This window comes from Nerophis ophidion, linkage group LG11 (assembly GCF_033978795.1).
Source record: "Nerophis ophidion isolate RoL-2023_Sa linkage group LG11, RoL_Noph_v1.0, whole genome shotgun sequence".
Lineage (NCBI taxonomy): Eukaryota > Metazoa > Chordata > Actinopteri > Syngnathiformes > Syngnathidae > Nerophis > Nerophis ophidion.
In genome coordinates, this window is record NC_084621.1 from 40,654,021 (window position 1) to 40,666,977 (window position 12,957).

General features: G+C 37.7%; 1 protein-coding gene and 1 long non-coding RNA gene across 5 annotated transcripts in view; one reads left to right on the forward strand and one right to left on the reverse strand.

The window, feature by feature from the left end:
* Positions 1-12,957, reverse strand: part of LOC133562083 (retinoic acid receptor RXR-beta-A-like) — a 32,419-nt gene that overhangs the window by 10,732 nt on the left and 8,730 nt on the right. For 3 of the 4 annotated variants that reach the window (XM_061915933.1, XM_061915930.1, XM_061915934.1), the window contains 3 exons: positions 3,993-4,146; positions 3,687-3,866; positions 3,414-3,467 (listed from right to left, as the gene is read on the reverse strand). In XM_061915933.1, coding sequence (XP_061771917.1) covers positions 3,414-3,467; positions 3,687-3,866; positions 3,993-4,146 — 388 coding nt within the window. The remainder of the gene's footprint in view (positions 1-3,413; positions 3,468-3,686; positions 3,867-3,992; positions 4,147-12,957) is intronic. The other variant, XM_061915932.1, reaches the window with a different exon arrangement.
* Positions 7,909-10,659, forward strand: LOC133562089 (uncharacterized). The gene is made up of 6 exons (XR_009808834.1): positions 7,909-8,005; positions 8,098-8,708; positions 8,837-8,929; positions 9,039-9,192; positions 9,283-9,435; positions 9,527-10,659. It is a non-coding gene; the product is annotated as an uncharacterized LOC133562089 (long non-coding RNA).

Here is a 12,957-nt window from a genome sequence, read left to right on the forward strand (position 1 = left end):
AAACAATTAAATTTCAGTTATGAAACATGTGTTGCTGCTGGTGCAACTTCCTGTCTACAATTTTATTTGCAGATTTGTTATTTATTAAGGGTTGGTTGGTATCCTTCCAAGTATGTTTGGTAACAACTGACATTCACTGCCCCTTAAGATGATTAAAGACGTATTTGGTGTGTTTATGCAGGATCTTCTCAGACTTTTATTGCTGATCTGGACGAACCTGTACTTTTTCAACAATTAAGAGACTACCAGCTTGATATGCTGAACATCACTTTGGCGACCCAAATTACCGTCACACAACCATGGTTGTCTTAGACTCTTTCTCAACAACAGGGTCATCTAATTCCGAGTCACGACCAACATTTATTTCGCTAAAGGCTTTTTAGCTTTAACTTGGGTCATTTTGTTTACTTATGATGCAACTTAGAACCAGAAGCGTTGCTGCAAAAGGTAGACTCTGATTGGCTGTTTTTTTATGGAGATTGCTGCTATGTTTTATCAAGTTATTAAGCTCATGATTTTGAGAAAGTTTTTTTGCAATTTTTGACTCCAAAATTGCGATTTGATTTGCGATTTTTATTCTTTATACATAAAAATGCATACAACTGAAACTACTGTGTGAAGGAAGACATGCTACTTTTAGACTGTCAATCAACATATCATTTTCTCAAAGCGCCACACATTAGAACAATATGCAATAATTTACCTGAAAAAATATTGGCTTTATGCAGACGGACTCGGGTCATGTCCACACGAACAAAGATACTAAATAAACGCATACTTATTACTTACGCTTAGGCCTCTTGTACACATGTAAACGCATAAGTATGTCTTTGAAAACGAAGACTTTTGCAAACGCTGGCCAAAGTGTAGAGTTCCGAAACTCAGCGTATGCATATGCACGACACAAACGGAGACGTGTATCCTTTGATAAAATCACGGTTGTGCTCTGTCATTTCCAAAACTCAACAACACCGCTTCGCTACCTTTAAACACACACTAACAGGATTTATTGTCCATTTGCACGTAAACATACTTCTATTATTACTCCAGATTGATATAAAAACAAACATCAAAATGGCCTTTTAGAAAGTCCCGCCAGCGACAATGTCAGTCAGCTGTTTTGGATACAATGGATCAACTTTGACAAGCAACACTTTTTGCTTCTTGTCATAAGAAAGGGGCAGCAATTTCTCATGCTTTTAATCCATGTTTAATAACAGATCATGAAGTTAACGGTCTGTCGCTTCCATTTGTGTAGATAGAGCCTTGAAACGTGTTTGAGCGACTAAAAAAAAAAATGCGATGCATCCTTCCTCCTTGTTAATATTAAAGACAATGTACACTTCATTGCTAATGTATCTCTATTGTGATCATTAAATGCGTTATATTTCCACGGGTTTTGCAGCTGAACACGCAAGTCCGTGCACTTTAAGCCCTTTAACATGCAAAAGGCTTTCCTTTTCTCGTTAGTGTGCGGTGATTTTAGTAATTAATGTACACTTCACAGTACATGTAATATATCACCATGCCAAGTCACACCAAAGACAATAAAAATGGGACCCATTACCTCCCTGCTTGGCACTCCTCATTAAGGGTTGGAATTGGGGGTTAAATCACCAAAAATTATTCCCGGGCGCGGCCAACGCTGCTGTGTGACAATCATTGGTACTTTAACTCTATAACGTTACATTGCTGAGGAAAACATGTTATAATTCCATAAGTGTTAGGTTTCAGCAGGACAGGCGTGCATCCGCGCTTTAAACACTAAAAAAAAGATTCATGATGTTCCCAAGGCTCTGTGCAACTGTAGGCTGGGTTTAAAATAAATATACATGTCATTGTAAGTCTAGTATATCAAAATAAACATTATTAATACCAGAAGTGTAATGCCACCAAGTCAGCTGTTGCTGATTTTCCAGGCTTCTGATGAGACAAAATGTGCATGACAGCAGGTATATGGGTTTATGTGTAGAGTAGACCGAGACAGTTCTAAAACCACACCTGTGTGGATAGAGTCATTTAAACCCTGGTTATTCGTTTGAAACTCTCCGTGTTTGAGTGGACATGGCACCAGAGCTTTTGTCTACATCATGATGCTCTTTAACTGAAGAAATAATCAATAAAACCTATACAGTGATTATGATGTAATGCAATCACAATTTATAATAATAATATTGTATGTAACCATTTAAAAGGATATGAACTTATATTTCTTATTACTGTATAATTGTTTTTACCATTGTGTAATTAGAAGGTAAATAACCTTTTGTCCTAAATAAATTGACAAATAATAAAAATGACTAATTTCTGTAAGCAAAATGTTTACTTAAATATTTAACATCTTAAAATTCATTTTTTTCAGAGATGGAAATATGACATCAGACGTCTTTTTGTGTATTTCATCACATGATGACGACGGCTTTTTCCCCTCATTCGTCCGTGTTGATGGGCTCATATCGGCCAACCTATTTGAAGCTGAAGTATTCCCACAACGGGACATTTGGTTTTTTAATCCTATTTTTTCTGCCTAATTTGTGTTTCTCTGTGGCATTTCTCACTGGCAAGTCGCGAAGCTCTCTGTACTATTAGTGTTGGCAGCGGCGCCCTGCTCCAGTCTCTGCTGAGACAGATTGTAAACGACTGAAAAGAAGGTCCACTCTGTTCAGTTAATTTCACTGTTTAATAAACGTGCTCCAGTGCAGTGAGCGAGGCACAAAGTAAGATGTCTTTATTCCTGTTTAACGAGAGGGACAAATGCGGCGTTCAACAATTCTGATTGGCGAACATGTCTGTCACCCAAATGCCCGCGACGGTGCAGACAAAAATAACAACCTAAGAACTTGTGGTTATTTACTGCACTAATTAAAACCTCAATGTCGATTCCATTTTGATTAATCGTGCAGCCCTACCGCCAAGCCATAATTATTTGTATTGTCATTTTACTTTTGGACAATAATTGATATAAAACATGTTGAAGGTAATGATTTGTTCTCCTTACCCAGTGTGAAGGCACCTCGATGCACCAGTTTGATATTAACATGTGAAGTGAAGTGAGTTATATTTATAGTGCTTTTCGCTAGTGACTGAAAGCGCTTTACAAAATGAAACCCATTATCTAAGTTACATTTAAACCAGTGTGGGTGGCACTGCTTCAATAAAGTAACACAGTTTTGTGTTTCGAAACATGTTCCCTCCCTAATACCATGCAAAATAAACATGATAACTTACTCTGTCTGTTTATGTGATGACGACAGTCGTGAACGTGGGGAGCAACTTAGAGGACATTATACATCAACTAAAGGAACAAGTTTTGTATCTAACCGTTGTTTGATATAAACAAGTTCATTTGGACAAACTAAAACTAAAACACATGATTAAAAAAAGACAGTAGCTTTAAAATGTCAATGCCATACTCATCCACCCCTCATCCTTTCCATCTTCTTTATTCCACCTTACATGTTTGACCGCTATTGAAAAATGGAGAAAGGGTAGAATTGGGACAATGAAGAAAGAAAGGAATTAGATTATAAACCAGCCCCTCCCCTGCATCTGTTACTACCTCCCAAATTGGAAGTCCCACAAAGACACCTTTCATCCTGACGCTTTCACCCGTCTCTTGCTACTTGTTTAGGCTGTTTTTTTTTCTACTTTGAGAGACATTGTAATGCAATGAGCAACCAGCATACCTTCCCTCTTCATGCCCATGGCCAGGCACTTCTGGTAGCGGCAGTACTGGCAGCGATTGCGCTGGCGTTTGTCCACCAGGCACTCTTTGTTGTCCCTGCACGTGTAACTCAGATCTTTGCGAACTGTCCTTTTAAAAAAACCTTTGCAGCCCTCGCAGCTGTACACGCCATAGTGCTTCCCTAGTGCACAAAAAGTACAGTCACATGAAAAACGAGGAGATAAGCCCAAACAAATATTTACAGTAAAATCAACACACACAGGTTGTCTTTCAAATGGAAAGAACGGGTGGCGGTTCATTTACTCACCAGATGAGCGGTCTCCACAGATGACGCAAAGGCGCTTCTGGGACAACATGATTCCCGGACTGTGAGCTGACATAGGCCTCAGGCCGAATGGAGGCTTGATGTCTTCGGAGCTGCTGATCGAGTGCATCCCTGACATGGCGCCTGAAGGTGTCATCTGTGCAAACAAGTAAACAGAGAAAATGATCGTGTGTGGTATTCCCGCGGAAAAAAATACTGACAATATGAAAGATCTGGTAAATAAGGCACCTTTAATGAAACAAACGACTCAAAAAATGTTCCAATAACATTATATTTGTTCCCAGGTAAATAATTCAAGGCACACAGAAGAACGGTTATTGAGGTTGTATAAAAAGACCTACCGTATTTTTCGGACTATAAGTCGCAGTTTTTTTCATAGATTGGCCGGGGGTGCGACATATACTCCGGAGCGACTTATGTGTGAAATTATTAACACATTACTGTAAAATATCAAATAATATATATATATATATATATGACGAAGAAAACGTCAGCAATCGTCACACACACGTGAACCTATAAGAATTCAGCGGGGGAGGGTCATGGCAGAAGTGCATTGTGGGTCATGGAATGCTAACTGCTATATGCTACTACTGTAGTTATTAAAATGGATCATTTTATCGTTGGCGGTAACTTATAAAAACTGAGAAGGAGTGAAATATGCAGCAGAAAACGACAAGAGGAAGCGGCGCATACCTTTGGAGTTGGCAGAGTTGTTTAGAAGCGACATCGAGGAAGACGATTTCATCAGATTTGTCGATTAGGAGTGACAGATTATTTGGTAAACGTATAGCATGTGTTATATGTTATAGTTGTTTGAATGACTCTTACCATAATATGTTACGTTAACATACCAGGCACGTTCTCCGTTGGTTATTTATGCTTCATATAACGTACACTTATTCAGCCTGTTGTTCACTATTCTTTATTTATTTTAAATTGCCTTTCAAATGTCTATTCTTGGTGTTGGATTTTATCAAATACATTTCCCCCAAAAATGCTACGTATGTATGTTTTTTTTCCTTTTTTATTATGCTTTTTCGGCCGGTGCGACGTATACTCCGGAGTGATTTATAATCCGAAAAATACGGTAATTGTAAAGAAAATCAGAAACAATAGATTAGTTTACTTTCATATAACATGCAAGAATTCAAGATATTTAGGATGAAACATGTATAAGTTGAAAAGGTGATGACGAAGCACCATTTCAGCCCCTAATAACTAACTTTAAAGTATTTCTGTGAGAGCGATATAATTATTTATTTTTAACACTGAATACAACTATATGCGTGCATTTTTAAGAAAGACCAACATTTTTTAGAATATAATAAGTCTCTTATTCTTTTTAATAACATTGTTATTCTGAGGCTAACCAAAAATAAATAAAATACTTCTTACCATTAATGCAACTTCTTGAACAGGTGCGGTAGAAACCGGATGGATGGATGAAAATGAATGAGAATGTTTTATATTTTGAACGTTATTTTTGCCACTGTGATTACCAGCGGAATTATTCATTACCCATCGTGTTAAGCAATCTCAGCTAAGATTTATCTGAGAGCCAAATGCAGTCATCAAAAGAGCCACATCTGGCTCTAGAGCCATAGGTTCCCTACCCCTGCTTTAGAGCGATCAAAACAGAACTGCTTGTCTTAACTACAATATTTACCTTAGTGAGAAATTGCGTGTGAATTGTGTTGTACGAAAGCCACCGAAATGTGCAAGCCGAACTGAAATGATCACGTTAGCATGTTAACAGTTAGAATGCGCCAAGTACCAAGTTATATGACTGAAACTAAAAAGGTTAGCACACTAATGTCAATACGCTAACTTTAGCATACTAACAGTTAACATGTGTCAAGTACCAAGTTAATTGTCAAAAAAAAAGTTATCATGCTGACGGAATGTGTCGAGTACAAAGTTCTACGAGGTGTACAACAGCAAACATTAGCTGAAGAAATTAACATTTGTCACGTACCAAGTTACAGTGTAAGACTCTTAAAATGAACGCTTGCAAAATTAGCTAAAAGGGTATAAAATTAGCTTTAAAAGTTTCTTGACTTAAACAAAAACAAGGAGCATTTTCTACCACTCTCCCCTTCGGGGTCGCTGGAGCCTATCCCAGCTGCAAGGTGGGGTTCACCCTATACAAGACACCACGTCATCGCATTTTATAAAAACGAAAATGGACATGCTCAAGCACAGAGGACGTACTTTTAAGGAAAGAAGGACCAAGTGTTTAAAAATTGGCTAAAGATTCCCTGATCAATTCCTGTGGGTGCCAATGACGTCACGATTCACGGCGCACAAAAGTTCAATTTATGACAACGGGAAAACTTACAGTATTTACAAAGTTAATATTTTATCAAAGGGGGAAATACTACCAATATAGACAAATATTTGTACACACGGCATATGATAACTTAAAATTAATATTAAGTTTATGAACCGCTCTATGAGCCCGGAGTGAGTCTCACCCCAGCAGAAGCAATAACGTCAGCATATCATGTTGCCGTCTCATTGCAAAACCTGTTTTTACTAACTGTTACTGCTGAATACATTTCTTCTCATGGTTTACTTTGTATTAAATGATGAGAGACAGCATCTGACTAGCTCAGAGGCTGGCAGCAACCACATCTGAGAGGCGTTTTTTACAGATACAGACACAGAGAGCCCAGTAACATCGCCTTCCTGAAAAAGCACATACACTTATTTTTCTGCAAAATAATTACACATTTTTTAAATTGATATTTGCTGAATTACACAATGAGAGCTCTCAAGAAGGATGCTAAATAAGTCCACAAAATGAAAATAAAGGCGTTTATTAAGCAATCAAATGTCATCCATCCTACCAATCTGATACAGCACGCAGATAAAAATATTTTAACAGTGTAGAGACAAAAAATAACATACTTTCATGTAAATAAAGAGCGTTTTTCTGTTGTTTATGAAAATAACATGAAAGGTGTCTTTAAGTCACTTTTGTTGTCTTGTAGTGCCAGAGTTTCCTATACATTCATTCATCATTTCCAGGGTTTCCCACACATTCATTTATTTGTGGCGGCCCGCCACGAAAGACTTACGGCCGCCACAAATAGATTTTTCAGCTTTTGACTCGCTCGACCGCTCATAAAAGCAAAGGGACTCTGTCTGTGAATGGAGCTTGTAGTTACAACTCCGGTGCAGTAGGTGGCGGTAGCCTACTATGCATTGTAACTCCGCCAATTGCACTTAATTCACCTGGTGGGTCAGAAGAAGAAGAAGAAGACGACAACGACAAAGTAAAGGAATAACCGACCGACTGGATCAAAATACGAGGGTAAGACGTCTTGGCAAACAAGTTCAAAAGTAGTCCGAACCTGTGCAGTACCGACTCGGAGTTTCTTAATTTTTATTTTCGGGACCAGGGCAGACACACACAGTAACAGTCACCTCTTACCATACCGACGAGCTAACGTGTCCACGTTATAACCCTGTTGTCAATAAACACATGTGGAGACGGTGCTTCAGATACTGCATTAATATTCCATCCATCCATTTTTTACCGGTTATTCCCTGTTTGGGGTCGCGGGGCGGGGGGGGGGGGGGGGGTATATGCAGCATGTGAATGTAATGAAAAGAATATAATCTGAGCCAACCAGCTGTCAAAATGTTGTCCAGGTTAATGTCTTAGCCATTAAAGGCCCTTCATTTCAAGATTTCAACTGTGATCGGGCTTTAAACAGGTGGCTGACCTGTTCAGATGGGTTTAACTGCTACTGGTCAAATAATGTGAAATAGCATTTAATTTTAAATGTATGCAATGCCATTTAAATGTAATTATAGATAATAATAATAATAATAATAATAATAAAAACTGTGTAGTGTTGTAAATAGTCAACGGGAAGGATTGGCTGTCACTATTGTGACAGCCATAAAGACTGCAATCCGTAAGAAAAGCCTGCCAACAGAAAGACTTTATGGAGTGGGGACTGATGGAGCAGCTGTTATGACAGGTATTATTATACATATTATGTAAAATTGTATGTTATAACCTATGTTTGTGACTGATTAATTTTATATTTAAAACATTTTTTTTTTTATTCAGGGCATGTGAATGGTGTTGTGAAGCAACTTACTGACAGCTATCCAAAGATCGTGGGTGTGGCTTGTGCTGCTCATAGATTAGCCCTTGCCTGCAAGGACTCATCCAACCATGTTAAGTACATGGCCACCTTCAGAGATCACCTGCAAGATCTCCACTTATTCTTCCGCAACAGTGCAAATCGCACTGCAACACTCAAGGCAGCATCCATCAACCTTGGTGTTAGTGACTTAAAAATTAAGGTAATTGTAATTTGATACTGTAGTAGTTATCTTTTGTGTATTCATAATGTAAAATTTGATAGCATAGTTATTTTCTGTCTATTACAAATTCTGTCTTTTTTGCAACATTTCCAAAAAGTAAAAGACACACGTTGGCTGTCTCAGCACAAGGCAATTGAGAACTTGCAGAGAAACCTGCCAGCAGCCCTGGCAGCCCTGGCAGAGGAGGCAGAAATGCGTAGATGTCCGGTGGCAAAGGGTCTTTAGACTTTTCGTGCCACCTACAGATTTGTGGCTGCTGTTTACCTGCAAGCTGATGTTTTGCCCCACCTTGCAAGTCTCTCTAGAGTATTTCAGAAAGCAGACGTCAACTTCCTTCATATAAAGGAGATGGTATGCTGAATGTGCACATTTAATTAGTGTGATAAACGTCAGTGTGTTTTGATACATTGAAATACGGGTCCTTTCTATATCTGACCAGTAACAGCAGCTATGTTTTTTTGTTTTGTTTTTTAATTTAGGTCCCTGTCACCATTAACACTCTGAGGAACATCAGAGAAGCTGGACAGACTCCACTCCCGGGATCATTTCTGTCTCGCCTCCACAAGGACCTGGTAAGCTCATCTTCCTATGTTCATTGTAGGTCATCCACCCTTGCCTAAGTGGCCTGGAAAAAAACCTTCACCTGCGTTTCCATGACATGGACATACTCGGTGCTTTCAGTGTCTTTGGACCTAAATCGGCTGCTCTGCAAGATGACTCTGTTAACATCGACAATCTGAGGATTCTTGCCAGAAAATTCTGCCCTGAGCAACAGAATGAGGTCCTGCAGGAGTGGACTTCATTTAAAAACCATGTCCTTACTGGGGCATTCAAGGTGGGCGAATTAAACTGATTTATAACTATAGGATAATAGGATATGATTAATAACACACTCACTAACTATTGCCAAATTTGTTTTTTGAAGGACAAGAACCAGTCTGACATCCTTACTCTACTGGCAAGTGAGTTCGACGAATGGGATAATGTCTACCCTTGCCTCAGCCTCCTCGCAGGCATTGCCTTGGTGATCCCCAATTCAAGTGTTAATTGGAAACGGGATTTTTCTACTCTGAATAGGGTAAGAGCATCACTCTGAGGAGCAAAATAAATATTTTCTCTACTGGTGCAGTTTATGATATTAACTTTTTTTTATTTTTATGAATCCTTAGGTGAAAACAGACCTGAGGAATCAGCTGCAAGGAGAACACCTAGCAGCCTGCCTGAGAATCTCCATCAACGGACCTGACCCCAAGGACTTTCCTTACGATAAGGCCTTACAATATTTTTTTTTCGGAAGCCCGGATAAATTAATTGCCCTAACAAAGGGTGCAAAGTCTGCAGGCAGTAGGAAACACATGGTTAAGTGTAGGGAGTAAAACTGATGGCAGTCTAAAGTTCAAGATTTTTGGAATGGGCTTTAAGAGACATTTTAGCTTTTATATTTTATAAGATTATATATTTTTTGTAAGAACCACTTTTAATGTATGTATATATATATATATTCAGTGAATACCTAATTGTTCAAATCTGTATATAAATATGTACATAAAGTGTTGTAATTATATTCCAACTCTGCGTTCTTCTTGGTCATCCCCGCCGCTGCTGATGACATAGTACGGCTGGGCGATATATCGATATATACGATATATAACGGGTTTGTCTCTGTGCGATATAGAAAAAGACTATATCGTAATATTCGAGTATACGTTCTCACGCAGGACTTTTAGCTGTGGGCGTACACTTCAGGCTCTCCTTGCTCTTTCCTGTGTCTCCTTCTCACAGACAAGCAGACGCACAATCTTACATAAGTCACATACGTGTCCGCCCTTGCAGAGCAGAGAGGTAGCGGCGTGGCTAATGTAGCCGTACGAGAGAAAAATGGTGCGGATCTGGTAACAAATGAAGGAAGACTTAATTCCCAATAAAAACAGCAGGGTTTCCATCGTCTGGCGGTAGTTCGGCTTCAAGTGGTAATATGTCGAACAGACAACCGTAATTTTTCAAGTGTGCGGGGAAAAAGCGTTCCTGTAAAAAGTAGCATTACTGCTAATATGTAGCATCATTTGTAAAGTCACTCGCTAGAGAATGAAGAGAATTCCATAACCTTAGTAACATACCACATAGTGAGGGACGAATACTATTTGATTTCCTATTATGCAGCTCATTTTTATTTGACACTTAAAATGTTTCTGACAATCTTGCAATTTATGTTTTGGAAATGACTTGAATGTTTGTGACTTGAATGTTTGTGCCATTGTTTAATAACTTTAATAAATACACTTTTGGTCAATTGACTTAGTTGTGATTTCCCTCTCTGCATGAAAGTTTAAAAGTAGCATATATTAATGTAGTATGAAGAAGAATGTTTTAATGTAGACACATATAATCATCATACTGCTGTGATTATATGCATCAAGTGTTCATTCAAGGCCAAGGCAAAATATCGTAATATATATCGTATATCGCGATATGGCCTAAAAATGTTGCGATAATTAAAAAAAAGGCAATATCGCCCAGCCCTATGACATAGTGCTGTATCTTACTTCTTTATCTCTTGTTTTCAATCAAAAATGCTTTGCTCTGATTAGGGGGTACTTGTATGTAAAAAATGTTCACGGGGGTACATCACCGAAAAAAGGTTGAGAACCACTGGCCTAACATATAGCAAAGGAGATATACTATTTGATTTCCTTTTATGCAGCTAATAGTTATTTGACAGTTATTGAGATATCTTGCTTGACATCATGCACAAAAGCGCACTTTATTTGTTTTTAACTATTGTAGTGGCGTTATGTACAAAAAGTGCACTTTAATCTAGTGTTGTTTTGATATGTCATCTTAGTGACATCATGCTTAAAAGTGCACTAATAGCTTGTTTTAAAATGTCTGACAATCTTAAACTTTCTGTTTTGAAATTACATGAATGTTTGTGCCACTGCTTAATAATTGTTTAATAAATACATCCATCCATCTATTTTCTAACACTTGTCCCTTTTGGTGTCGCAGTTTTGGTAAATTGACTTAGTTGTGATTTCCAATTGTTCCACCCCAGCCCCCTCCCATTTCTTCGCAAGGATTATGATTAATTTTTCATCTCAATGGGAATATGTAAACACCAGTCGGCATCCTAATGACAACAGACCTTGTATAGTAAGTGATGTTTTATCATGCTCTCCTGAAGTCTGCAGTTAGCAGAAATCAGTGGTGAAAAAAAAAAAGAAAATGTGATGCGTTTTTTAAATTAATACACAGCGTATGATCAAAATGATCAAATTATATAAATATTAAATGTCATTATAAATGTGCTTGTTACTAAATTACATACATTATGTATATAAAACCCTAATGGAGGTGTTTGGATGTTTTTTTTTAAGGGCTCTATAGGCAGAATTGAACAACTCCCATAGGCTCCATTGTAAGCAGACTTTTGATCAAATGTATTTAATATTTTGAATACATAAAAAAATATATATCTGTCGTCATGTCTTTCATAATGATTGTGAACGATAGGCAAAACTACAAAAAAACTGTAGTTCCCCTTTAAATGTTTCACAATTCTTTAAGTAATATTTGCTCCATGGACAACAAAATAAGCCACGTCCCCTTTCTGAGACCTACCCGAAGGGAGTGTAAGAGAAGGTTGTGTTTACATCTTTTAGGACTCAGCTTTGTCTATTGAGCTGGAGGATGGAGGATAGAAGACCCGCAGTGATGATTCTTATATCAATGTATAACGTAAGCCTGGGTGATAAATCGATTATATCAATAGATTTGAGTTTTTGTTGTTGCAGACGATTTAAAAAACTAAATATCTGTTTTGTCTCCTATTCCTCCGAATGCGACATATTTTTTGCACAAAAATCCGCCCTCCCCCTCATTTCCTTAGCAGCGATTCACACAAAAAGCAAAATGTGGCTAATGTTAACGCAATGGAGAAGGAGAATTTAGTTCTCAAGAAAATAACATTTTGTCAGTGGTTTAGATTTGCGGCAACAGGCATGGAACAAGTGACTGCACACTGCAAAGTTGGTCTAAAAAAATAAAAGACAATGAACAACAAACTCCGGCTGAAAATCATCTTACTGTGGTGAAATAATTTACACAAGATACCATGTATTATAAATAAAGGAGCACAATGTAGAGCTCGATCACTTAAGCATTCTGCATTGCACATAGAATAGGACAAAACTGTTTTATCTACTTACTAAAACGTTAGTCCTCAATGTTTTAATTGATTATTTATTTGCAACAAATGTACAATACTACATTTTTGATTACAGAAGTATTTTATTCAAGACTTAAGTATTGCCTCCCAATCTTAATGTAGACACATATGAGTTGGGAAATTGTGTTAGATGTAAATAAAAACAGAATACAATGATTTGCAAATCCTTTTCAACCCATATTCAATTGAATGCACTACAAAGACAAGATATTTGATGTTCAAACTCATAAACTTTTTTTTTTTTGCAAATAATAACTTAGAATTTCATGGCTGCAACACGTGCCAAAGTAGTTGGGAAAGAGCATGTTCACCACTGTGTTACATCACCTTTTCTTTTAACAACACTCAATAAACGTTTGGGAACTGAGGAAACTA